Source organism: Leptopilina boulardi, unplaced genomic scaffold, assembly GCF_019393585.1.
Source record: "Leptopilina boulardi isolate dan_hultmark-lab unplaced genomic scaffold, ZJU_Lbou_2.1 LbouV2_315, whole genome shotgun sequence".
Lineage (NCBI taxonomy): Eukaryota > Metazoa > Arthropoda > Insecta > Hymenoptera > Figitidae > Leptopilina > Leptopilina boulardi.
This window is the reverse complement of record NW_026137880.1, coordinates 535,545-562,674: the sequence shown is the minus strand read 5'-3', so window position 1 is coordinate 562,674 and position 27,130 is coordinate 535,545. Positions and strand designations below refer to the sequence as shown.

Genomic DNA, 27,130 nt, shown 5'->3' with positions numbered 1-27,130 from the left:
TACATGTTAAAAAGTTGAAATTAATATTTTTATGGATTTTTGCAGGCACAAGAAAAAGGTCGACGCCATTTGATAACGAAATTTTGAAGTGCATTGATGTTTTAAAAGCGCCAATGCAAGGACAAGCATTCAGTAGTTGCGAACAGTTTGGACTCTCAATAGGAAAGGAAATGGAGAAATTGACTGATTACCAAAGAATGAATGTGCAAATTCAAATTCTACAAATTTTACGAGATGCAATAAGCCATAAGGATATTTAATAAGAAATAGAATCACTATTAATATATAAGATTGTTAAATTTTTTTAAATGTTCTTGTTTCTCAAAAGATTTACGCTTAGTTTCGTAGGATATAACATAATAATCAGTTATTTAAAATAACGACTAGAATCGTTACTAAACAAAAAATTGTATGGATTGTGATTCGCAATCTGTATTTCAATGTGTTTAAATATTATTTTTTCATTATTATTTTTGTATGACGGATCAGTATATTACAAAAAACCAAAAAAGTACAAATTAAGTGCCTTAAAAGTAAACATTTTAAGTTTAATCATAGAAGTTGAAGGGTACAAAAAAGTGACTTCATTGTATTTTTTATTTATTCTTAGTATAACTTGAAGGTTTTTATTTTTTCTTCACATACAATTAAAAAAGAATAAGTTACAAATTGTATGTGGTTACTACTTTTTAATATATCTTTTAAAAACAATAGCCAGTAAGTCAGCTGTATAAAAATGTATTTGAATTTTATGATTGCTCAATTCCAGTAATCACGCAAGTTTATACTGCTAACTTGCTAACATTTACACTCTTGAGTTAAGTGTTTTCTATTTTGTTTTCACGAATAACAAGTTTTTTAATTTACCACACATATATATTCTATTCAATTCTATTCTATGTAATCCAGCAATGTGATTGACATTACATGTGTCTTAAAAGAAAAGACTGATTATTTATATTTAGTCTTCGTCTAATAAGTAATATTTTTCGCGTAGCGTTTAAGAAAACTATTTTATAAGACAAACGAATAATGGAAATATTTAATTATTCTTAAAAACGTAGTTCAAGATTTAATATGTTTGTGATAAAAAAAAATTATTAACTTAATTTTGAAACTGAAGGTGATGATACTGATAAAAATGAAACATTGAAAATAAAATATTTTAATAAGTATTTGTGAGGTACAATTAAAAAAACTAAATAAAAGTGTTGATATTTACATTTTGTTTATAACATTTATTAGTAATTTTTGTCTTACAACCCCCATATTTCAAATGAGTAAAATATTTGTTTTCATTCGATAAATAATGAATATATAAACTTATTCTTCAAAAAGCTGCTCTATCTTGCCACGAAACTTTTCCAGGACCCATGAAATATTCTTTAAAGTGGTTCTTATTATATCTAGCTAGATTTTTTTTAGCTGTTGTTGATTGAGGTATGGACAAAGGCTGTAAAGCACTGTTGTCAGTTACATTTCTAATTTGATCAGAAATGTTGGCAGAGCAGTAATGTCTTAAATCGAGTGGTAAAGATTTTTCTTCTTTTATTATATAGTTGTGTAAACACACTGTTGCTAATACAATTAATTGTACTACAGTTAAATTAGCCATAATTGGCGTGTGAAAGATTCGCCACATTGCAACTAATATTCCAAAGGCGTTCTCGATTGTACGACGGGCTCTACTCAGTCTATAATTATAAATATTTTTATCTTTCGAAAGATTTCCACTCTTTGCTCCCTTATACGGCGTTAAACAGTGAAGATCATTCTCAAATGCAGCATCAGCAATGTAGACAACTGGCATATTTGGACCATTAGGATATAGAGGTGTTGGAGGTGGTAGATTTAAGCGATCTTCCTCTAGTGCTTTGAAAAAGGCGCTGTTCTTCAAAATACCGCCATCACTCTGACGTCCCTTGCCCCGAACATCAACCATTGTAAATACATAATCAGCATTGCACATTGCAAGGAGAACAATGCTATGAAAATTTTTATAATTGTAATAATCGGAACCAGTACCAGGCTGTCCCTAAAAAATTTAAATATTCATTAACATATTTTTAAAGCATTTGAAAATTAGTTATTTTAAAGGTTCATAAAAGTTTACAAAATAATATACCACTCCTTTCATAATAAAAAATAAATGTTTACATAAAAATTACAGAAATTACGGGAAAAAACGTGAAATTATAGAAAACAATTAAGCATTATCAGCACAATTAATTTTTTAAAATTATATAACAAATTCTTTACTCTCACTATCTCCTAAAATAAAATATTTAAGAATAAAAGTATAATACTTTTTTCATTCATATTCATTAAGTACACTCTACTTTAATAACAATTGGAAAAATATTTATTTTTTGAATTACCTGCATCAAAACGTGCTTTCCATCCATAGCACCGTAACAATTGGGAAATTGCCATTTCTCATTGAAATTATTTATTAACGTCATCCAGGCATCTGGAGTAGTTGGCAATACAAGCACTTCAGGCTGTAAAGTTGTCCACAGGGCTTTTAGTGTCTCAGGAATAAATATTTGGATAGTTTTTATTCCCATCCGAAACTGACGTGACAAAGATGTAAAAGATTCACCAGTAGCAAGATATCTAGAAAGAGGTGAAAGATAAAGAAAAAATTATTTTATTTAAATATTAATTTTAATTATAAACATAAAAAATCTTTCAATTAAGATAAGATGAATAACTTTCATTATAGTTTAAATTATCATATCCCTACACAGCACTTAAAATTCCCCGAAGATCATTAAAGGTTTAAACGTTAACTTATTACAAGTATTGAATCGTCAGGTTCAGAAAAGATAGTTTAAATATTAAAATGTCCGCATAAGAATAAATGTTTAACGCAAATGTTAACTGAATATGTAAATTACTCACATGCAGACATTTTAATATTTAAACAATCTTTTCTGAATCCGGAGATTCAATATTTGTAAGTTAACGTTTAAACTTTCAATGAATCTTCGGTGATGTGTGGGTCAGAATAAGAAGTCAATTGTCGTCATTAGTTTCCTGTTTAAATTAGTTTTTGAAAACCTAATAGAAGGACATTTCCACGAGAACAATTGAATTTTCGTCCGTGCGTCACGATGATTAAAACGACTGTATCTTTTTTCAATTTTCTTATAAAATCAAAAAATTTTTTGGAAACGTTTCTATTTTCTAATCTTTTTGCATCGAAAAAAAAATTTTTATTTTATAATAATTTTAAAAAAAAGTTACAGACAAATTTAGGCATCGTGACGCACGGACAGAATGTCCGCTTTTTCATGGAAATGCCCAGAAGTTTAAATAATAATCATTTTTATATTAGAATCGGAAATTTTGTAATTTAAAAAATTAAAAATCACAATACCTTTATTGTGTAAAAAAATTAAAAGGTAAATAATTTTAACAGGAATAGCGAGGTGACAAAACACAAGAACAGATAAATATTAATAAAATTTTTAAAAAATAAAATTTAGAAGTATTGAGTTTGTGGCTTAATTTATTATAAATAGAAATTATAACCTCTTGAAATTTCGATGAATTTAATTAAAATTTCCAATATTTTTATCATAAAAGTACTATATGATTGTATAGGCGTGGAAAAGATTCTATTTGAATAAACTAAATTTTTGTGTCATAATATATTAGGAGTTTAAAAAAAGACGTCTCTCGTACACTTTGTATTTTTAAAAGAAAAATGTTAAAAATTTTATTTAAGATGAGAACGATAATGTGCTTTGATTTTCAACTGTGGATCAATCTGTACAGTAAAAACCGACCTTGACTACAAAACATTTTTTTTTACAAACTTTTTCACTTTTTGCATTTGTTTTTTAAAGAAATAAAAGTTACCATTTTCAAATATAAGGCGATATTGTTAAAATTATACAATTAAAAAAATTACCTTAAAGTTACTATTAGTTTCTCAGACGGTGTGATTACATCTGTTCTGGTAGGACAGCTCTGCAATTTATGTCCGACCTTGAGTAAAAGATTTTCATATGTCGAAGTAGACATTCGCAGATAGTTCCGGAACATCGCTGGATCATGCATGACCATTTCTCTTATTAAAGTATTATGAGCACCTAAAATATAAAGACAATTCTGCATTATAGAAGCTTACATTATATAATATTGTAAATTACATTTTTCTTATCTCAACATACCGCATACGGAACGTTGTTGCCAAAGAGGGTGGACTCTATATTTTCGTTTATTTTTTCTCTGTTGATATTCCATTCTTTGCAACAATAAAATTGATAATTTTTTCTTAGCAATCTGTAAATTAATATTTTTAAATTCGTTATAATTTTATTACTATTATATTTTAGTTTTAAAATATTCTTCTTCTTGTAAGACAATCGATGTAATAAATAAAATTCGCAAATTACAAAAAGTCGAGACATTTTTACGGTTTTTCATGGTTTAGAAAAAAATCAAGATTTCACAAATTAAATTTTTTACTAAAAAACATTACCAACATAACCAAATCTATTGATACAAAATATATATACACTGCCGCTCAGTAGATTTTGCCCACCCTACAGAATTTTAGGCGTTGCAAAAAGTTTTATATTTTTGTTTCTAATAAAGATAAAACAATAAACAAAGACTTTTTTTAAAGCTTATATCCTCTAGTTTTAGAATATTTAAAAAATGAATTAAAAAAAAAATTATTTATTGCTTAATTGCTCTTATTAATTAACAAAATTTTCAATTTTTTTGGTAAATTTTAAACTAATATATTTTTTTAACAAATCATCACATTTTTATTGCACATATGTCATTTGAAAGGTAATTTTATCACCTTTAAAACGCTTTTTGAAAATTGTGATACGATCATTTTTAACAAAGATATGGTCAATTGTTTAAAAAAACAGCCCTTTTTTAAAATTAATAATAAGTCGAGAACGGTTGTTTTTTGAAAAAATTTGTTGAGGAAAAAAATGTTCCTCTTTATGTGTATAATTAGAAAAAAATATGTAGAAGTTTAAAAAAAAAATTTTATTTTACTATGTATTGTGCATATACTTAAATGTACATTATGACCTTATACAAGGTATGTAAAAAAATAGTAAAATAAAATTTTTGTTTAAACTTCTACATATTTTTTTTCTAATTATACACATAAAGAGGAACATTTTTTTCCTCAACAAATTAGAAACAAAAATATAAAACTTTTTGCAACGCCTAAAATTCTGTAGGGTGGGCAAAATCTACTGAGCGGCAGTATACTTACAAAAAGTTTTTAACAATGTTTATGATTAATGATTAGCTTCCAACAAAATGTTTTTTATAATTTGTAAATCAGTAGACGCATTGACATAAATATTTTTAGGACAAAAATTTATAAAATTTTTATTTCAACAAAATATGTGTTTGAAAATCGTTGCTCTTATCAAATACATTAAATTAGTTCAAAAAAGAATGTGTTTATTTGCTTATTTATATAGGTATAATTGCATTGTGAAATTTGTGAATGTAATTTTAAAAAAAGAATTAAATCTACTATTTTAATTAGTGATGCAAATATTTTAATGATAATTAAATTATTAATAATGTATAAATAAGTATGAACTTTAAAATAATAAATACCATAACCTAAAAATAACAAATTTCTTACTATAATATTAAAAATACTATTAAATGATTTTTAATAAAATGTAATAAAAAATATATATTACCAGCATTTTAGAAGCATCCATTTTTATGGTTTTTATTCTAATAAATAAAATTTAATACATTTTGAAATAAAGTACCGGTTGACACACCGGCCGACAACAATTAGCAACGCACTACCTTTTTTGAAAACATCAGCTTCATCACAATATCAACAACCTTTTTACACGTTGCTCGTAATACTTCACTTTTCAATAAAAAAAATTTACAATTTGTTTTTATTGCTTCTTTTATTAATATTTTTTGTAAATTTTTGAGGCAAATTTCGAGATCAGTTTTACTTAAACTATCGGAATGTTTATTTTTAACTATAATTGTAAATATTTTATAACTTCCATGAGTAGTAATCAAAATTTGAGCTAATTTTAGATTTTTCAGCTTTATTTTTTCAGGATCTATGATTCCTAGATCAATGAATAGTTTATCTATTGATGTAAGAAATTCGCAATTTGCAGAAGTAATTATAAGTGAGATTTTCTCTACAACTTTGAATATTTAAATTTCGAACATAGAATCCTTTTATTGAATTTTGCAGATCGTTATCTAAAATTGGTTTGGTTGGTTTATCTATGAGGTATTCCATGCCAAATCGAAGACCATTTGGCTTTTGCACCTCAGATCTTTTTGAAAATTTTTTTCCTTTTAGTACTCATAAAGACTAGCTTTCACAATTTTTTTCAAATTTTTTCATCAAGCCCTTTAGGAGATATCAATTTATGAAAAATTACGTCACTTTTTTTTAAATGCTTGTAATTTCGCTAAAAATTTACCAAATTGGATCAATCTTATATCAAAATTTTTGTTTTTAAACGTACTTTCCAAAAAAAATATTGAAAGTTATTTTCGAAAAAAATTCTATTAGATTTTTGAGATTTAAAACTAAAAATTCATTTTTGAACCTGTGTGTATCGATCGATTTTTTCAAATTTTTTTTACAAAAACTGCTCTAAATTTGACGAATTTTGAGCCTAGTCCGATAATGGGAAAACGATGGGAACTATTTTTTTTCGATTTTTCAAATTTTACGTTTATAATTATCTGTATGGAAATCAAACAATAATCATTTTCTCTCATTCAAACCCAACGATTATTGTTAGTTTTATAAAATAAAATAATTTAGAAAATAAATAATATAGTAATATTATAATTATTTATCTAAAATTTTGTTTTATTTATAGAAGTTATTAAGCAATTTAAAATGAATGATTTTCAAAATAATACCAGATAACTTGATAATTAATAAATATGAATCAAATCTTTAATCACAAATTAAGAATTAAAAAATAAATTTGCAGACTAGGAAGATCAAAACCTGAAAAAAACAATAGATTCCTGTTTTAAAACAGAAATTTTTTTCAAAATGGCGGAGTAATAGCGTGCGCAGAAGAATACGAAAACGCGACTTGCGCACTGAGTTTAGTTTCATACACGGTGAATGATAGACGTTTCCAAAAAGTGAATAGAGAATATATAATTCCCAGTATTAATTACGAAATAACCAGTGTGTATTATAAGAACGTATTAAATATAATAAAGTTTCACAACATTAAATTACATTTTGGTTCACGCGAACATATTTTCGCCTGACATAACCTCAAACAGCGAGACGCTTATGCGTCCAATTTTGCTGTTTTGAGCGGATGCCCGCTTTACACAAACATGTCCTCTGGTAATGGCAGAGAGACTATAAAAAACCCACCTCCCAATAGTGTTTCTAATGCCTCTGCGACCAATATTAAATCAAGATTCTGACGCTCTTAATGGCGCAGCTGAAATTCTATTACATTTAGGCACGAATTCGAAAGAACGCAAAAGGAAGCGTATAACTGGACCAGGAGATGTTACCCATGATCCCAGTCATTTAACTGACGATGATATGTCAATGGACGAAACGACAAATAATCCTAATACCCAAACATCAAACGCAGATATGAAAAACAATCAATCTCAACCTTCTCACAATGTTCTTTACGACGATTCGACGATTGGCGTATGCAATGTGTTAATTGAAAGTTTTGTACCAGGCTCTCCCCCCAAAAACTTAAATCGCTTAACCTATTCAAAGATCTTCAATTCAAGATATCCTAATGCCATTGTTGACGTTAAAAGTACCGGCTTTGGTAGACTATCAGTTTTTAAAAAATAATTTTATTCTGAGTGATGATAATCTAAAAAGCACAAATTTGAAGGCCCCTATACCTTCATATTTTGTTACCTTACAAGGCTATGACGCCTTTTATGACAAAGGCATTCCTCTTGATTTCTCCGAACAAGAAATTTTGAATAACACTGTGATTCTCGATAGCAATCACAACAACTCGGTTATTATTCAAGTCCGTCGTCTTTCTAGAAAGAGCGTTAATAAAGATACAAATAAGATAGAATACGTCCCTTCTCTCACGGTTCTTTTGACTTTTAAAGGTAAGTCGCTTTCACCAAAAGTCGCGATCTACAACGCCTCTTTCAAAGTAGAAGTTTATACACCTCCGGTAAAAATCTGTTGGAAATGTCTAAGGTATGGCCATATTAGCAAATTTTGTAAACCGCAAAAAACATTTAGACAGTGCGGTGAATTGGACCATGAAGAAGGGAGTGAAACCAAAGTGTTTTCATTGTAAAGGACCACATTTACCAAATTCCGAGGAATGCTCAGAATTCAAATTTCAAAAGGTGTTTCGCTCATATGCAGTGAATCACTGAATTACTTTCTCAGAAGCGAAAGCTGTACTTCGACCAAACAAACGATCGTCTCACAAAACTCCTAAAAACTCTTCACCTGAATTTAATTTCAGTCACTTTCTGGAGTTTGGTGACCATGATTACTCGCAGAACAATAACCCATCCCATGATGCGGCTTACTCTGCTGCACTTCTTTCTCGACCGAAAACGAAACAAAAACCAAAAACTCACAAAGATAATCAAAAGTCATCTCATCCCGCAAAGGAAAAAATCAAAAAACCTAAAACTTATCAACCTCAGAGACATCATTCTGTCGTTTCTCTTTCCGATGATGAAGGTCAATCTACCCCATCTGATTCCGAAAATTCACCTTCACCCAATTATGACTCCACCTCATTACTTAATGATCTAATAACAGTTTTTACTAAACTCCTCATGTTCAACTCAAGCGCTTTGCCGAATAAAGCAGATATTCTCAATAATTTTATGAACAGTATATCTAATAATGTATCGAATTTATCCTCTTTCTTAAGCAAACCCTAATATGACTACATCAAACAACCTGAAAATTATGCAATGGAACTGTCGCGGTATTGCAAACAAAAAAACCGATATCCTTGCTATTTCGCATGAATTTGATATTTTACTCCTATGTGAAACATTTCTTAAACCTAACAAATTATTTTCTTTGAATTCTAACTTTAACTTTATCAGAGCTGATAGACCTAATCTCAATTGAGGGGGTCTAGCAATTGCTATTCGGAAAGGCATTACATTCACTAAAGTCTCGACTATTCTCAACATTGAAAATAGTCTCGAAACTCTTTCCATTTTCGTTGATACAAATTTAGGACAATTATTAATTGTCTCTGTCTATCGAGCCCCTGCATCTAATAATTCAATATCAGAAAGCAGTTGGAAAAATTTTATCAACTCCGTAACTAATCTTAATTCAGATCACATATTCATAGGCGGTGATTTTAACGCTCACCACTATCTTCGGGGCAGCTCTAGATCTTGCCAGAGTAGAGAAGCTCTCTATTCAGCACTGGATGACAAAGAACTTATCTGTCTTAATAATGGAGAACCTACATTTATCAATAGACCTAACGAAAACCCTTCTATTCTAGATCTATCCTTTATCGACTCAAATCTGTTTATATCGTGTTCACATCAAATTTGGAACGATTCTTTGGGGAGCGACCATTATCCAGTTGTCACGTGCCTGGGAGTCCAAATCCCAATCTCCAATTTCCACACACACAAATATAACCTTAAAAAAAAACTGACTGGATTTCATTTGACATAAACTTAAAAAACAATCTTAATTCTTACTCAGAATCTTTTCGCTCAGATACAACTGATCCTATCCAAAAATATGATATTTTCACGCAATGTATTGACGAAGCTATTGCTTCTGCTTCTCCTGTTCCCACTCTTAATAATGTCACTAATCGATCCAAAAACAAAAAACCATTTGTCCCAGCCCTGTGGTGGAACAATGATTGCGATAAGGCTATAGAGATAGGCTATAGATAAGGCCTAGAGTCAGCACAGTTGGTCTTCCACAGGATTGTACTCTGAGTCCAATCCTGTACTCAGTTTACACTCGTAAAATCCATGAAATTTTACCTCCGGACTGCATAATCATAGAGTTTGCCGATGACATTGCCATACTTACCAAATCCAAAAATCCAATTCAATGCATTAATACGCTCCAAAATTGCCTTAACGATCTCTCTGTTTTTCTATCTAACAGAGGTCTAGATATCTGCCCCGAAAAAACTAAACTCGTCTTATTCAACAAACTTCAAATTGATCTTGAAGATCCTAATCTTATTCTAAAACTAAATAATGTTAATATTACTCCTTCTACTCACGCAAAATTTTTGGGCATCATATTAGACTATAATCTCACCTTTGATAACCATTTCGCATATCTTTTAGAAAGACTCAATAAAGTCTTAAATGTAATTAAAGTCTTAAGAAGTACTTGGTGGGGGTCCCACCCATACATCCTACTTACAATCTACAGATCTCTTATTAGAAGCCGCATTGAATATGGATCACACATATTTTGTTTTAAGCATCATAGACTGTTTGATAAACTTGCTAAATTAAGGAATAGTGCCATAAGATTTGCACTAGGATACAGAATGAGCACCCCAATCAATGTGATGCTGGCTAAAGCTTGTGAACCTCTGCTGAAGATCAGATTCTATTTTTTGGCAAAAAAATACTTAGCAAAAGTCTCTTCAAATATTAATCACCCTCTTTCAAACAATTTAACAGAACTATTAAGATTAGTTACCCCAAAAAATCCCTACAATGTATTAAACTCCTTCACACTTTTATCAGCATTCCAGTCAGTTTTTAAACATCAAAATCAAATTAAAAGATCAAATGTACTACCTTACTTTGAAGTTCCTTATAGTGATCATCTGTTCATTCCCAAGGTTGTTACTGATGTAGGTCATGAAGTTCAAAAATCTGTTAACCCTCCCCTCTTATTTAAAGACATTTTAAACAATAAATATAAAAATCATCTGTGCTTTTATACAGACGGTTCCAAAACCAAAAACCTTAAAAGAGCAGGATGTGCTTCGATCTGTCCTTCGATTCAGTTTACTCTATCTCGAAAAATTGACTGTACCGCCTCCATTTTTTCTATAGAAGCATTTTCTATATTTTTAACTTTAGATTATATTAAAAATAACAATCCCAAAAAAGTCGCAATTTCCACGGACTCTTTAAGTGTACTGATGAGCGTCTCATCACCTAATCCTGCAAATATTAATTCCTACATCATATTTTTAATTAGAAATCGGTTAGCTGTATTATCATCTTTGGACTTTGACATTTCCCTAATTTGGATCCCATCACAGTTGTATTTAGAAGGAAATGAATTAGCAGATAAAACTGAGAAAATTGCATCCATCAACGCACATTTACTTAATATTGGATTACCACACTCTGATTTTGCTACAATATTTAGAGAAACCCTTTACAGATAATGTTATGAGTACTACGAAACTAGAGGCCAATCATTTGGAACATACTATACGGAAAAATACTACCAACCTCGAAGGAAACCATGGTTTGCTGCTTTTCACGCTAAAAGGGAGTGGATTGTCTCCATCTGTCGGATGAGAAGCAATCACCATTCCCTAATGGAAAGTTTACATAGAAAAAACATTGTTGCATCTCCTGCTTTCCCTTGTAATCCGCAAATCAACGAAGACTTGGAGCACGTTCTCTGGAACTGCCCTAGATTCAACAATATTAGACCGAAACTAATTCGACGACTTTCAAAACTATTTAGATGTCTGGCTCCCTTTAATAGTGAAATGCTACTATCAAAACCCTCCATAACAGTTTCCTCATATATTTTTGAATTCCTGAAAAACGCTCAGTTACAAATATAACATTAATCATCTATCCGTGCTAAAATTAATTCCCAAGTTCATACTTTGGAAATACGCGAGTGAAAATCAAATTTACCTGGTCATGGCTATATGTTCAGGATTATAGTCCACAACGAAGCCAACGCATGCGTATTCTATGCGCATGAACTTAGAAGAAGAAGACTTGCGCACTGTTACTCCTGATTAATATTCACCATGTTTTTACATGACACGCTATAAAGACTAATAAAATATGTTTTTAAGTTAAATTTGATTGCGATATTTTCGCACTTGTTCCCATAGTGAATATTAATCAGGAGTAACAGTGCGCAAGTCGCGTTTTCGTATTCTTCTGCGCACGCTATTACTCCGCCATTTTGAAAAAAATTTCTGTTTTAAAACAGGAATCTATTGTTTTTTTCAGGTTTTGATCTTCCTAGTCTGCAAATTTATTTTTTAATTCTTAATTTGTGATTAAAGATTTGATTCATATTTATTAATTATCAAGTTATCTGGTATTATTTTGAAAATCATTCATTTTAAATTGCTTAATAACTTCTATAAATAAAACAAAATTTTAGATAAATAATTATAATATTACTATATTATTTATTTTCTAAATTATTTTATTTTATAAAACTAACAATAATCGTTGGGTTTGAATGAGAGAAAATGATTATTGTTTGATTTCCATACAGATAATTAAAAACGTAAAATTTGAAAAATCGAAAAAAAATAGTTCCCATCGTTTTCCCATTATCGGACTAGGCTCAAAATTCGTCAAATTTAGAGCAGTTTTTGTAAAAAAAATTTGAAAAAATCGATCGATACACACAGGTTCAAAAATGAATTTTTAGTCTTAAATCTCAAAAATCTAATAGAATTTTTTTCGAAAATAACTTTCAATATTTTTTTTGGAAAGTACGTTTAAAAACAAAAATTTTGATATAAGATTGATCCAATTTGGTAAATTTTTAGCGAAATTACAAGCATTTAAAAAGAAAGTGACGTAATTTTTCATAAATTGATATCTCCTAAATGGCTTGATGAAAAAATTTGAAAAAAATTGTGAAAGCTAGTCTTTATGAGTACTAAAAGGAAAAAAATTTTCAAAAAGATCTGAGGTGCAAAAGCCAAATGGTCTTCGATTTGGCATGAAATACCTCCTATAGATTCCTGAAATGTAGTAGGGTAAAAATCTGTGTTTTCTTGTATATTGGGATGAGTTGTATCATTCGTGTTTTGTTTATCTACGTGTTTTATTTGTTGTTCATTTTCCACTGGTTTCATTATAGGGTATTTTTGAATTTTCTTCTTCATTCATTGCTTCTTTTTCTTTATCTGTATTTAATGTTGTCGTATTTAATGTTGTCGTTGATTGGCTCGTTGTTGTCCTGACTTTGTTCTAGTTCCATTTCTTGAAAAGAAGGTTCGATAGTATTAAGAGTGGGTGCGCTCTTAAGTGGAGTAGGAAATTTCGCAGAATCTGCGGTTATATTTAAACTAGGGAAAACACTTTTTCTTCTTCTCCAAATAGGAATATGTAGACTGGTTGATTCTTCTTCATTTAGGTCAGATTTTTCTGTTTCCTTAGCAGCACTTTCACTTTCTGTGTTGTCTAGTTCTTTTAAAAAAATGTTCTCTTTTGCTTTACGTGGATGGTGTCTTACCAATTGAACTAACATTTTGTTCATCAAGTAATTTTATTGATGAAATAGAAGTGATTTTTGATCCTGATCTTAATCGACTTGTCATGGGTCTTTTGGCTAGATCTTGAAAAGTTTGAGAATCAGGGGTAGATTTGGAACTGGGGACTTTTAATTTGGTAATTGGTTTGGGAATTACTTTAGGTTTCAAAAGAGGATTTGGCTTTGAAAAAAAAATAATCATGAATACTTTATTTTGTAAATCGTCGCTTGTTTCGGAAGGATTTCTAGATAAAGCATCTGCATTACAATTTAAATACTCTTTTATGTTCGACATGGTATCCTTCTTGAACTTTTAAACTGTCGATAAAGCCAATTTTCAAAACTAATCGTTTATTTTAGTTTCTTGCTTTAAAAAAATTTACTTACATGTGTTTCACCTATAAAATATTTCATTAACTATAATTCAGCTAACTAATGCAACAATGATAGTCTTTTATGAACGTGAATTAGCGATGTTTAATCTTTTTCCACATTACATCATTTTCGATAATGATTATTGTTTAACTTATTTTCCTCTGCACTTTTTATTATTATTCAAATCAATATTCGACTCACAAACTATTATTTAACCCATAAAACAACTTCAACCTTATAACAATATTCAACCCTCTTTCTTTCTATTTAAATACTTTTCCAAAAGCCAGCATCCACTATTATCAAACAGTCAATTTTTTTTTCAATATCGAAATATATTCAAAACCAATGTTATCCAATATCATATTTTATTATCCTCAAAATCCAAATATCTTTAATACCAATCTTATCCAATACCAAAAATTTTTTCCAAAAACCAACTTCCACTATATTCAAATAATCAATATTTTTTTCCAATATCAAAATATATTCGATACTAATGTTATCCAATATAATTTTTTATCCTTAAAATCCAAATATCTTTAATGCTAAAATTATCCAATACCAAAAAATTTTTCCAAAAAAACCCTCAACTGAAAGTTGTTTTGACAAAACAAATTTCAGGTAGAAACCTTCGAGATCCCTAATTATCAAAGTAAAGATATATATGTATATATAATCTAATAATAATGAGAAAATTCAAGTACTAAGAAAAGGTGAATGAATGAAGGAATGAATACAAAGATTATTATTCTATAATAATATTGGTTAATTTATAAAATCATTTTTCTATACTTTTTAATTATAATTTAAAATCAAGTGGTATATATTAAGCAAAACATTTTCGGAATTTTAAATTAAATAAATTAAGAAAGCACGTAGTTCTACGTAGTGAAATAAATTTTATTTAATATATATTTATTTAATATTTAAATATGCAGCCCATTAAATTCACAAACGGCGTTTAACAAACGATTCATGTACAGTGGATTTTGAACATGCACCATGTATTTACTCCAAACAGAATTAAAATCAAAATGAACAGATTCCATTGCTTGCTCGCTAAAGAAACCTAATGCCTGTTTTTTTTGACACAAAAATCTTCGACGTGAAAAAACACTGCGTGAACCTTGGGTGTTATTGAAATTTCTAAATCGGAGTAACTTTTTCTAAAATTAGCAATGCACTCTTTAAAATTTGGTTGAAGAGTTTGCGAAAAACAGGCTTTTACAACTAAATGGAAATCTTCTAAAGCTTTGACATACTTCAAACAAGCGATTGGACATTTTGAGCGTAAGACGTAAATTTTTTCGAACAACTTTTTGCACGAATTTATATTGAAACTTGAACCCCCATGAGTTACATCACGTTCTACGAGGCACGATTTTGCCCAATCTAAAGTTTCTTGATTAAAATCCTGAAGCATGTGATTGAAAATTGTGTTTACCACTCCCAGTAACAAATGAAGCTCCGGTGGCGGAATTATATCCAAAATAAGTTTATTAGAATCACCTGCGAACACTGGTAGATGTATGCAATTATTGTACTGTTTAGCATCTTTTTGTTTACTTTCTGCAGCTTGCCATGCAGCGAAACTGTCTGAGATGTTACCAATTGTCCTCAACTCAGCTCTCTCATGAAGATTGCTTTTTTCTGCTATACACCATGTGCAAGGATGAATACTGCTGTGTCCCATAATGCCAATCAAAATATTTGCAAGCTTTAGATCAGTTGCCACAGAGCCTTCAAATTTGTTTATGCCAATTGTAGACCATAACAAGGAAGCATTTTCATAATTTTCTTGACTTGATTGTGCTTGTTTAATTTCTAGGTTATTTAATAATTAAAATAAAGTTCACTCAAAAGGAAGGATTGTCAGTTCGGGTGAAGCCAATGAGTAAAACCCCTTTTTTGAAATTAATAACAATTTAAATGTTTATTGTTATAAAATAAACGTTGATTGTAGGGAGGCTAAATCTCGCGGAAAATTGATTTTAACAGTTTATAATAATTTAGAGAAAAAGAATCGCGTATTAACTCGACGACTCTACCGGTCTTCCTCGCACACTTGCTACCACTTAATTCGCATTCCAGGAATTGGAACATAATTCGGGGAAATGAGGAGAGGGAGTAGATTATACATTCTTGCACACATGATCAGATTAAAGCCTACTAATAGGCGTCGCAATATCTTTCATTCAACGTACAATTTAAACATACCGCCGGCCTCGTGTAAATCGAAACACGAAACAAAATTAAAACAAATAATTTAAATAAATTTTTATGATTTAGCTGCCCGCCATAACATCACAAAAAAAATTAAATTTAAGTTAAACATTCCAAATTAATTCTCGTTGTCACTCACATCATTCGACCGGATTGGTAAAAGACAAAGTTTCACAATGGGACGATCAAACTCTGAATCAGCTGTTTTGACTCTGACTGAACGAATAAGATTGTCCTTTCCTGGGTAGCATTTAATAATGCGACCGAGGGCCCATTTAAAAGACGGTAAATTGTCATTTCGAATTAAAACCATGTCTCCTACATTTAAATTTCGCATTTTATTAAACCATTTGTTTCTTTTTTGTAATGAATGCAAATAATCAGATGACCATTTTCTCCAAAACTTTTTTGACATTTTCTGAACTAATTGCCAGCGTTTTAATCGATTGTCGGGTACAAACTCCTGCGAACACTCTGGTACACTCAGAAGAGGAGCTCCAATAAAAAAATGTCCCGGAGTTAAATATGAAAAGTCTTCAATGTTATCATTCAATGGAGCAAGCGGTCTAGAATTTAGCGAAGCCTCAATTCTCGTTAGTAGAGTATAAAATTCTTCGTAGGTTAGTTTGTGTGAACCAACTATACGATTTAAATGGTGCTTAACGCTTTTAACTCCCGCCTCCCACAGTCCACCAAAGTGGGGGACAAAATGCCAAGAAATCCCTTCACTGTTGAGCCTCTCGCAAAAATCATTATCTTTTCGAATTTTAATTAAAGATTTTTTCAGGACGTTATCTGTCCCAACAAAGTTCTTAGCATTGTCACTGTACAAATGAGCAGGCTTTCCCCTACGTGACACAAAACGATGGAAAGCTGCTAAAAATGCATCGGTCGAATAATCAGAAACGAGTTCAATATGAACTGAACGGGCAGAACAACAAATAAAGAGAACTATGTAGGTTTTCTGACTCTTGATTCCCCTTCCCGATCCGTAACGAATATCAAAGGGACCAACATAACACAGCCACACAAAAAAAAAGTACCCGGGCCGGGGAATGAGAACACCATTTCTTGATGTATTTTGATGCGCTGAACACGAATCTGAAGTCCGTTTAGCTCCATCACGTCAGGATTTTGACATAACCTCAAAAAACATAGCTGATTTTAAATAACAGGAGAAATTTTTTAAATAATGGCAGCTTTGCTTGAATCTTGTTACTCGGGGGTTTTTGGGGTCGCTGATTACGAATTTAACGTCAGATTTATAAAATTCAAAATGGCGGATCCAATATGGCGGACGAATTTTTAAAAAGTAGTTGAATTCTTACGAAAATTGGTATCTAGGGGTTTTGGGAGTCGCTGATTACAAATTTATCGTCAGATTATTCAAATTCAAAATGGCGGATCCAATATGGTGGACAAATTTTTAAAAAGTAGTTGGATTTTTACAAAAATTGGTATCATGGGGTTTTTTGTAGTCGCTGATTACGAATTTAACGTCAGATTATTCAAATGTAAAATGGCAGATATAGTACGGTGGTCAAATATCTTTATGTTTCTACATGTGTCTGCATCCAGGGCACCTCCACGCGGTGACGGTGGGCAACGGAGTTTGTCCGCTATCCGGCTAAGTCCCTGGATAATGGCTTTGATGCCGTCATGGCAGACACACGTAGGAAACGTATTTCGATGCAGGGACTCGGAACCCCAGTATCGGCCAAGTTACATAAAAATTCAACTATTTTTTAAAAACTCGTCCGCCATATTGGATCCGCCATTTTGAAATTTACTAATCTGACGTTAAGTTCGTAATCAGCGACCCCAAACACCCCCGAGTAACAAGATTCAGCAAATCTGCCATTATTTAAAAAATTTCTCCTGTCATTTAAAATCAGCAATGTTTTTTGAGGTTATGTCAAAATCCTGACGTGATGGAGCTATACGGACTTCAGATTCGTGTTCAGCGCATCAAAATACATCAAGAAATGGCGGTCTCATTCCCCGGCCCGGGTACTTTTTTTTGTGTGGCTGTGTAATCGATGCCAGTGTGTGTAAATGGTCGAGAGGGAGTCCAAAAATTCTGTCTTAGAACGTGTAAGGTTAATTGTAAACCTCTATGTAAAGATCTGAGATGAGCATGAGAAGCAAGCAGATAACTAATTTGGTGACGAGGTAAAATTATCGGGTGTTTTTCATCGAAACTAATAGGAGCATTTTTTAAACGCCCACTTATTCTCAAAATTCCCTTGGAATCCAAAAAGGGATTCAAATTTTTTATGGTTGATTTTAAATTCACCGACTCTGAATCCTTGAGATTTTTAATTTCGGTAGAAAAGAATTCAACCTGAAGCCACTTTATCCAAAATTCTCTGGATTGATTTATTTCCTCAAGATCAAGAGGCCCTGATTTAGTTAGAGTTTCAGTTTTGTTTTTCGAAAATTTCGTAATAAAATTAGAAAGAAAACGCTTACAATAAGCAGTTACTCTCAATAACTTGGGCCATGAGGAAAATTTTTAGGTAGTTCCGAAAGAAAATCATCGCGATTCGAAACATGAATATTAATTGGTTTTTGTTCCAAATTAACTTCTGATGGAGTCAAGGGACATTCTTGTGGACTTTTGTTAGATTTATGAAGAAGCCACGGAGGGCCCTTCCACCAAAGAGAATGATTCAAAATTTTAGAAGGAGAAATTCCGCGTAAAATACTATCCGCAGGATTATCCCTCGAAGGAACGTATTGTCATTTAGCATCCGGAAGTAATTCGTGTATTTGAGCTACACGATTCGCAACAAAAGTGCGCCAAGTAGATGGATGTTTACTCAACCATGCCAATACCACTGTCGAATCCGTATGGCAAAAAACAGGTAAGTTTTCCAAATTTTTTAGAGCCATCAAGAAACTAAGAATTTTTGCGAGCAGGACGGCTCCACACAGTTCTAATCGCGGGATACTAACAGGATTTAGAGGAGCAACTTTTGATTTGGAAAAAAGAAGAGTAATTCTCTCCATTCCAAGGTCATCCTCAAGACACAAATAAACACAACCCCCTAAGCTTGTGATCCCAGTCGAGCTTACGCAGCGACAACTCCTGAATAAGCATTTTCGCCACAACAATCACCGGAGCCAACCAACCAAAGGGGTCATAAAGTTTTGCTATGAGGGACAAAACTTTTCTTTTCGTAGGATTAAGAATTTCCTCACAAGATACCTTAAATTGGAAAACATCAGAAACCGGATCCCAATTTAAACCAAGAACTTTAAGTTGTAAATCCTTATCAAAAGGAATTTCTATGGCTCTTTCTTTCTTTCCTTCAGGACAATTTTCCAATAAAGAAACTTGATTGGATGCCCATTTACGTAAATGAAAACCGCCACATTTCATTAAATCGACAACTTGTTTTTGAGTTTCCTTTGCCTCTTCCTCCTCGTCAGCACCAAATAAAGCATCATCGACGTAAATATCATTTTCAACAATCGATCTAGCTAAAGGAAAATTATCACCCTCATCCCTGGCTAATTGTTTCACAACTCGATTCGCTAAAAATGGAGCACATGTTGTGCCATAGGTTACCGTCAATAATTGAAATGGAACAATTTTACCATCCGAGTACCAAAGAATGCGTTGATAATCCCAATCTCTGGGATCAATTAAAATCCGTCGAAACATCTTTTCTGCATGGGCCACGTAAACAAGGCGATATTCGCGCTAACGCATAATAATCGAAATTAAATCGTTTAGAATTTTAGGACCAACGAGAAGATGTGAATTTAATGACGTTCCATTTAAGGACAAACTTGAGGCGTTACAAACTACCCGCAATTTAGTAGAAGTACTACTTTTCCTTAATACGGGGTGGTGGGGTATATACACGGTTTGAGAGACGTCTTTCAATTCTTCTTCGCTCACAATTTGCATGTGTCCCGTTTCGATATATTCAGACATAAATTCCAGATATTGTTTCGATAGAATAGGATTTTTAGAAAGACGTTGCATGACTTTAGAAAGAATAATTTTAGTTCTCTCCAGCGAATTACCAATATCTATTGGAAAAACAAACTTAAATGGTAATCGAACCATATAACGACCATAATTCAATCGAGAAAAAGTTGAGAGAAAATACTCTTCACAACGAATCTCATCTTCAGTCAAGGACGATTTGACTGGACTTTCTTCTAACTGACAAAAACGAATTAAATTCTCGTGTAAAGTGTCAGTCGAGACACTTAAATGATTAGATAAGGAGGGTTTTACTTCAGAATCACATGGAACTGGACCAGAATGAATCCAACCAAAAATTAACGCCTGCGCAGTTAAAGAACCAAATAAATTTTGTTCCAAACCAGGTAACAAACATTCGCCGAATTTATCGGCTCCAATTATAAAATCAATTCGAGAATCACTAAAAGGATCGGGGTCTGCTAATAATAAATTAGTTTGCTCTAAATTGTTTTTTAAACCCATACTTGTGGGTGGACTGTAGGAGGTTAAGTTTATCAAAACTAAGGCTTTAATTAATAAGTTAGGACAATCCTGTTCCCTTGAAATAATTTCAAAATGTGCTAATTTTTTAGCTTCGCCAATATTCATAGCTCCCACTCCAAAAACGAGAGTATTAACTCGAGCATATCGAGGATTCAAAATTTTAACGGCTCTTTCTGAGACAAAACAACTTTCCGACCCTTGATCTAGTAAAATTCTAAATTTATGTATTTTACCCTTATCGTTTTTAACATTTACCAGAGCAGTCGCTAAGAGTGTCTGAGTCAACAAACCCGATTGAATATTCAAAAAATGAGGAGAATCACATGGATCTTTAAGTTTAACGTGATTAATATTAACCGAATCAGAAATTTCATTTTTCTTAGCACATGAAGTTTGCTGATTAGTAACAGCTGATTGAGAGTTGACCATTGTTTTTTCATTTAAACTTTCAATCGAATCATTTGTAAAATTAATATGTAAAAGAGTACTATGTTTACCCTTACAATAATTACATCGCACTTTGTGATGGCAGGAATTCGGTTTGTGACCCGGAATTTCAAACAATTTCAAACACCAATTTCAAATAACAATCTCTTTTCTTTTCTCTACCGGAAGTTCCTTAAATTGATTACAGCGATATAAGGGATGATTTTCTTTACAAAAAACGCACTTACTACTGGTAGAAGCAGCATGGCTCTTTGTCGCTTAACTCGTCTACAGGACGATCTAAATTTTTAATACCTAGAAGAGCTTCATTTGTGGTATCAATTAATCTTTTCAATTCCTCGGGTGAATTGTGACTGACTTTGGGAAATTTATAAACGAAGAAAAATGCGAAGTAATAATGGCACGCTTATTATCATAAGATTTCCCAGGCAATATTAAAATTCGAATCAGTAACCGCTACATGCTTTAATAATTGAACTGCTTCGCCCTTTAGTGAAGTTTTCAAATAATGCAAACGAGTAATATTCGATATTCTTTCATTTTTAATAATCATAGCGTCAAATAAATCGCGAAAATTTTCCCAGTCAGAAAATTTGCCTGAGAACACCGGTAAAGAGATTTGAGGTAATTTTATTTGCATCGATTCGTGAAAAACTAAAGTTTCATTTAACATCGCAGAAGGCGACGCTTGACTAAGTGTAAATTTGTCAATTTCATTAATTAAAAAATCATACGCTTTTAAATACGCTTCCTCTATTTTTAAAAAATGAGATTTTACAAAATATTCGTGACTCAATTTATCAGTGGAGCTGACCGTAGTTTACAATTTTAAATCGATTGCTTGTGTCAGAGTCCATCGTTCATTTAACAATTGTAAGCGACCCTTAGCCACGGCTAAATTAGAATTAGCTTTTCCTAATTTCTTATAATTTGTCTCGGTCCGACAAATATATTGATAAAAAGAATCTATTTCAATCAATAAAGCTTCCATTTTTATACATAAACGAGACTTATCACACAAAAGACAATTTTTTTTTTACATCAAGTCAATAAAATTAAAAAAAAAAATTCAGTTGATTTAAATGTTTGTTAAAGATGAATTTTGAAAATTAGAAAATTATTCAATATCAATCAAAGATTGATATTTTCTAAAACTCTAAAAGACCTTGGTACTTTAACATACGTTGCCCTTCGGACAAATTATATTGTAATAGGTAGTGGATCCCTTCCTTACCTCACTATTATTCAGTGAGTTGGTTGAGATCCCATATTAATCAGAACAATTGGTCAGGAATATTTGAAATAAAAGGATAAACAAATATTTAAATAGTTGTATATAAATATATATATTGTGTAATAACCCAAATAATACAATATTACAGTATTCTGTATACAATTTTACGTGTGAATGAATGTATGTGTAAGAATGTTGTGTGTGTAATATGCTAAGAGTCCCTGGACTCTTAAGTATATTAACCTCTGGAATTTCCTCGGATTTATATCCTTCAAAATAATCGACGTATCTCAATTTAAGTATTAAATTAATTCTTTAATTTATTTTAGTTATATTATATTCTCTTTTTTTCAAACAATTATTAAAACAATCTCAAAACTCAGTATATGCTATAAACTTTATTTCTCATTTACTATTTAATTTTCATTCTCAATTTCAAAACTAAGTGATTCTCAAAAACTCATTCGTATATCCTTTAAATCAAATTCAAAATTAAATTCTCTTTTTCAAAACTACAATTATTCACTCTTTAAAATACTCAAAACTTTAATACTCTTTAAAAAATCTCACTTCAAAAATCACAACTCGAATTAAAACGGAAACAACCTCCAACTAGAGGTTTGTTTCTAAAAGGTCTCTTAACTCAGAGACTCAAACTCCAACTCAAAACTCTCAAAAAACTCCAAGCTCCACACTGAGCTCACTCTTCTCTCCCAAACAATTACTGACTGACACTCCTTGTGTCTACTGGTTTTATTGAGCTGATTTTTGGTGGGAAAAAGTATGTTTTATTTAGTAATTTTATTGTTGTCAATGTTCTTTATTGCAACCTTGCAATATTGGGGTAGTATTCCAGTTCATTTTGTACTGACATACTTTGGATGCAGCAATCTTTATTGCGCCATCCTTTGTTTCTTGAATTAATTTAGTTCACTTAGTTTCTCAATTTTATCATGAATTTTAAATAGGTCTTCTTTACAATTTAGGTTATTAATTGAAAGTTAATATTTAATATATAATTATTTGGACAACTCTAAGAGATTCTAAAGGCATTTCTTATAATGTTTATAAAGTGTTATTTGTTTGAGTTGCATATTGTGTCCTTTTTTCAAGTATTGTATTAATGAATTATTAATAATGTTAATAATTTATTAATAAGAAGTTACGAAATTCATACGTAACAAATACCCCCCTTCTTAGCGCTGTCGTCCCTTGACAGTCTATTATAATAGTTGTTTCGAAAAAGTTACATAAATTCCTCTTGATTACATTGTTTTTGTTGTTTTGGTTTTGTGTTGTTTCTCGGATGTTGCTGGTGTTGTATGTTTCTTTTTTTGGTATTATGTTTTCCAATCTTAGTTTTTCTGTAAATAAATTGGTTAAGTTTTGGAATTCTCTATTAATTACTGTTCTCAAATTAGAACCGTAGTAAAAGTAGAGAGTTCCAAGATTTTGAAAAAAGCAAAATAATATATGAAAAAAATTAAGTGTGTTAAAAAATTAATAAAAAAATGTTTAATTTCTTTTCATGTGTATATATATGAGACAAATTTGATTATTAAGAATATATGTGTATATGTAATTAAAAAATTTAATTTATTAACTGAAATTTTTTTTTTAATTTTTTTTTTAGATGTCTCAATATTTAAAAAGGAAAAAGAATATTGGGAGAAAAAAAATACAATAAAAATTTATTTTTATGTGAAATACCAGAAAAAAAATATTTATAAATGTGGTATTTCATACCCCCCTTTTTATGGGCTGTCGCCCCTTGACAGTCTATATAATACAAAATTAAGATTGGGAATTCCGTTTGTATAAAAGCTTTATTTATAAGATGTATTTTTTAACTATGTTTCATAATTTGGATTATTCTTCTTACGCGCTTGCCATGGAACTGGCAATTAGTGGTGTAGATTCTGTTGTTTCCTTTTTGGTTTGGAAACGGTTCCAATTGGAAAAGTTACAGTTAGATAAAGTGTTTGGAGGTTGCCGCGGGTAAGTTTATTTTATTGTTTTTATTTTCCTACTCAATTTGCTATTATCATATATTTTTTTTAATGTTTTATTATTCTTATATATGTTTTTTTTTTTTTTTTTTTTTAAATTTACTCTCTATTTCTTCTTTTTTTTATAGTGTACAAATTATGGTTTCCGAATGGGAGGAAGCTGTTGTTAGATCTGATCTATCTTTCCGTTGGCCACTAGTAGAGGTGTCCATGAGTCAACAGGTACGTTGTGACGTGCCTGATTCTTGTTGGCACCAGGAGTATCGTTGGTCGTGGGAGTTTAAAAAATATGAAACTAGGGGGTACTGGGCCCCTGCTTCTTTCATACACCCTGCCCGTTGTGTGGTGCCTGACACTCTGCTGGTGGAGGAAATTCGCGGTGTGCTTGGAGTTAACGTCTTCTCTTAGTAAGTATCAGAAACTATTAAAGAAACATATTTTTTAAATATTTTTTTGTTTGTTTGTTTCGTTTTTTTATATATATGCTAAAACAAAGAAGAATTTTACCGAAATTAATTGAGAAAGTTTCTTGTTTTTTTTGTATTTATTATATATAATTTTTTCTTAGACACCTCCCTCTTTTTTTTTTAAATGATAGTAAGTTTTAGTTTCTTAATATTATAGCAAACAAGAAACATATATGATATTTTATAAATTTTTTCTAACTTGTAGTTGATTTGCATTTCACATTTTTTGTTTATATGATGTCAGCAGTTTCTGACTGTTGAAGGTGCGTTCCCCTTTTACGTATGAGTGTCCACATCTTACGGTTCCGCGGTGTATTGTTGTTCCCTCGTGTTTCGTCCCGCGCTCTTGGTTGACATTCATTCATTAGTTTCGTTACCGCGCGCGTGTCACTCTTCAATTGTGCTTGTGTTTTAATTGTTTTTTTTAATTTTGTTATTGTTTATCCTTTTCTTATTTTGATTTTTTTTTTGGTGTAATTTTTTTTTATTATGTGCGTGTCTGTGTTCTTTTTTTTTATTGTGTTTTTGTTTATTTATTGAAGGATATGAAGAAAAAACTTGGATCCTTTCGGTATGTTATATATTTTTAAGTATTTTTACTTCCCTTTTGTTTTATCTAGGTATTTATTCTTTTTTTTATTTATTTATTATTTTTTTTTTTTTTAATTTTCGAATTGAATAAAAATTTTCTTTCTGTTCTGGCTAGCGAGTGCGCGTGTCATATTACACGTGTTTTCGCTGAGTCAATGTTTCGACTTGTCTTATTTTAATTTTTTTTTTTTTTTGCATTAATATTTTAATATTTTTGTATTACTTTTTTTGATTAATTTTTAATTTTTTCGTTTAATTTGGAAAGAATTTAATAGCTCTTTTTTTTATTATTGTATTATAATATATTATGATGTCAAATAATTTTGTTTCTTTAAACAATATTTTTATTAAAATTATAGTGTTTTTTTTTGTTTCATTAAAAAAAAATTTTTTAAATTTACTGTAACCCTCTTCTGTTTTTGTTTTTTTTTTTATTTTAAACCCAAAATGTATTTCGACTACTAATTGTAAGAGTATGTTATATTTATTTTTCTTTAATAATTATGCTTTTGTTACAGGTATATTCTTTCTTATATTTTTTTTTTAAATAAAGCCTCCTTTTTTTTAGGAATAGCGTTTGGATTTTTCTTCTAATTTTCCAGTAAAAAAAAATCCTTCCCTTTTTTTTAGGTGAGTTTTCTTTTCATGTTCTTTTTATTGGTTTATTTCTTTAATAATTTTTCTAAATAAAGCCCTTTTTGTAGGTAAAATTTTTGCAGTATTTGGCGATTGGTTTGTTCTCATATTAATGTCATTAAAGGTAAGTTATCTTTTCATGTTATTTTTATTGTTTTATTTCTTTAGTAATTTTTTTCTAGATAAAGCCCTTTTTGTAGGTAAACTATTGCAGTATTTGGCGGTTGACTTGTTCTTGTTTTCGTATTATTGAAGGTAAGTTATCTTTTCATGTTATTTTTATTGTTTTTTTCTTTAGTAATTTTTTCTAAATAAAGCCCTTTTTGTAGGTGGACCTTATAGGATTTAATGGGCCACATGTATCTTGGGTGCCAACTTTTTTTTACTTCTCATCGTGACTGCTGAGACTAAGGATCAACATTTCTATACGGCTTACCTATTTTTAGACCGTTGTACCTATTAGGGGTACTTCCGTCTTCGCTGATTTTTTTTAGATTGCAAATCGATACCATCTACTTATGTATTCATGATACAGTATTGTTGTACGTGTATATTTAAGTACATGTGTTTTTCAATTAGTTTAAATTATGGGATATTTAAATATATATTTTCTCTTTTTTTTTTTTTAAATTTTAGTTCCGCGTTATTTTGAATTTTTCTTCTTCCCTATATATTTTTTTTAATGTATATCTATATCTTGTTTTATTACTCCTCTCGATTTATTCTTTGTGTAAGTAATTTTTGTTTCTTTTGAGGGATTTCCAAGGCTCGAATTTCTTTCCGTTTCGTTGTTTGTAGCGTTTATGTTCTGGACGGTACTTATTAGAGAAGGTATTTCATAATTTTCTTCTATAATTTTTGTTGATTTCTTCTTCCTTTTGGACGTTTAGTTGTTGTTATGAATGAGTTTTTTCTTCTTTATACAAATTATTATTTGACTTATTATTATGATTATACTTAGTGGAATGCACACTGCTAATGTATAATTTGAATAATGATTGTGTTCTAATTGTCCTAGTGTGTGTAGGCTTTGTGTTTTCAATTCTTTTTCCAGTTCTTTTAGTGTTTCATCTGTTTCCATTTTTCTCTAATACGGGTGTAGTTTATCATTTTCGTCGTTGATTTTTTGTGAATTTAATTTCTTTGTTATGGGTGATATGTCTGTTACTTTATTATCTTCTCTTTCACATTCTA

General features: G+C 30.6%; 2 protein-coding genes across 2 annotated transcripts; both read right to left on the bottom strand.

Annotated features, from left to right (window-relative positions):
* Positions 1-1,217: 1,217 nt before the first annotated feature.
* Positions 1,218-4,531, bottom strand: LOC127283891 (uncharacterized). The gene is made up of 4 exons (XM_051309005.1): positions 4,182-4,531; positions 3,920-4,100; positions 2,379-2,616; positions 1,218-2,035 (listed from the first exon to the last, which is right to left on the bottom strand). The coding sequence occupies exons 1-4, from the start codon at positions 4,252-4,254 to the stop codon at positions 1,331-1,333; spliced, it is 1,197 nt and encodes a 398-aa protein (XP_051164962.1). The 5' UTR covers positions 4,255-4,531; the 3' UTR covers positions 1,218-1,330.
* Positions 4,532-19,775: 15,244 nt separating this feature from the next.
* Positions 19,776-20,981, bottom strand: LOC127283897 (uncharacterized). The gene has a single exon (XM_051309013.1). The coding sequence runs from the start codon at positions 20,979-20,981 to the stop codon at positions 19,776-19,778; it is 1,206 nt and encodes a 401-aa protein (XP_051164970.1).
* Between the last annotated feature and the right edge of the window lie 6,149 nt (positions 20,982-27,130).

Coding starts and splice junctions, on each gene's coding strand:
- LOC127283897 (XM_051309013.1), bottom strand. CDS start 20,981: ATGGTCAACTCTCAATCAGCTGTTACTAATCAGCAAACTTCATGTGCT.
- LOC127283891 (XM_051309005.1), bottom strand. CDS start 4,254: ATGGAATATCAACAGAGAAAAAATAAACGAAAATATAGAGTCCACCCT. Junction 4,101..4,181: donor GCAACAACGTTCCGTATGCG/GTATGTTGAGAT, acceptor TTTATATTTTAG/GTGCTCATAATACTTTAATA. Junction 2,617..3,919: donor AAACTAATAGTAACTTTAAG/GTAATTTTTTTA, acceptor ACCTCTTTCTAG/ATATCTTGCTACTGGTGAAT.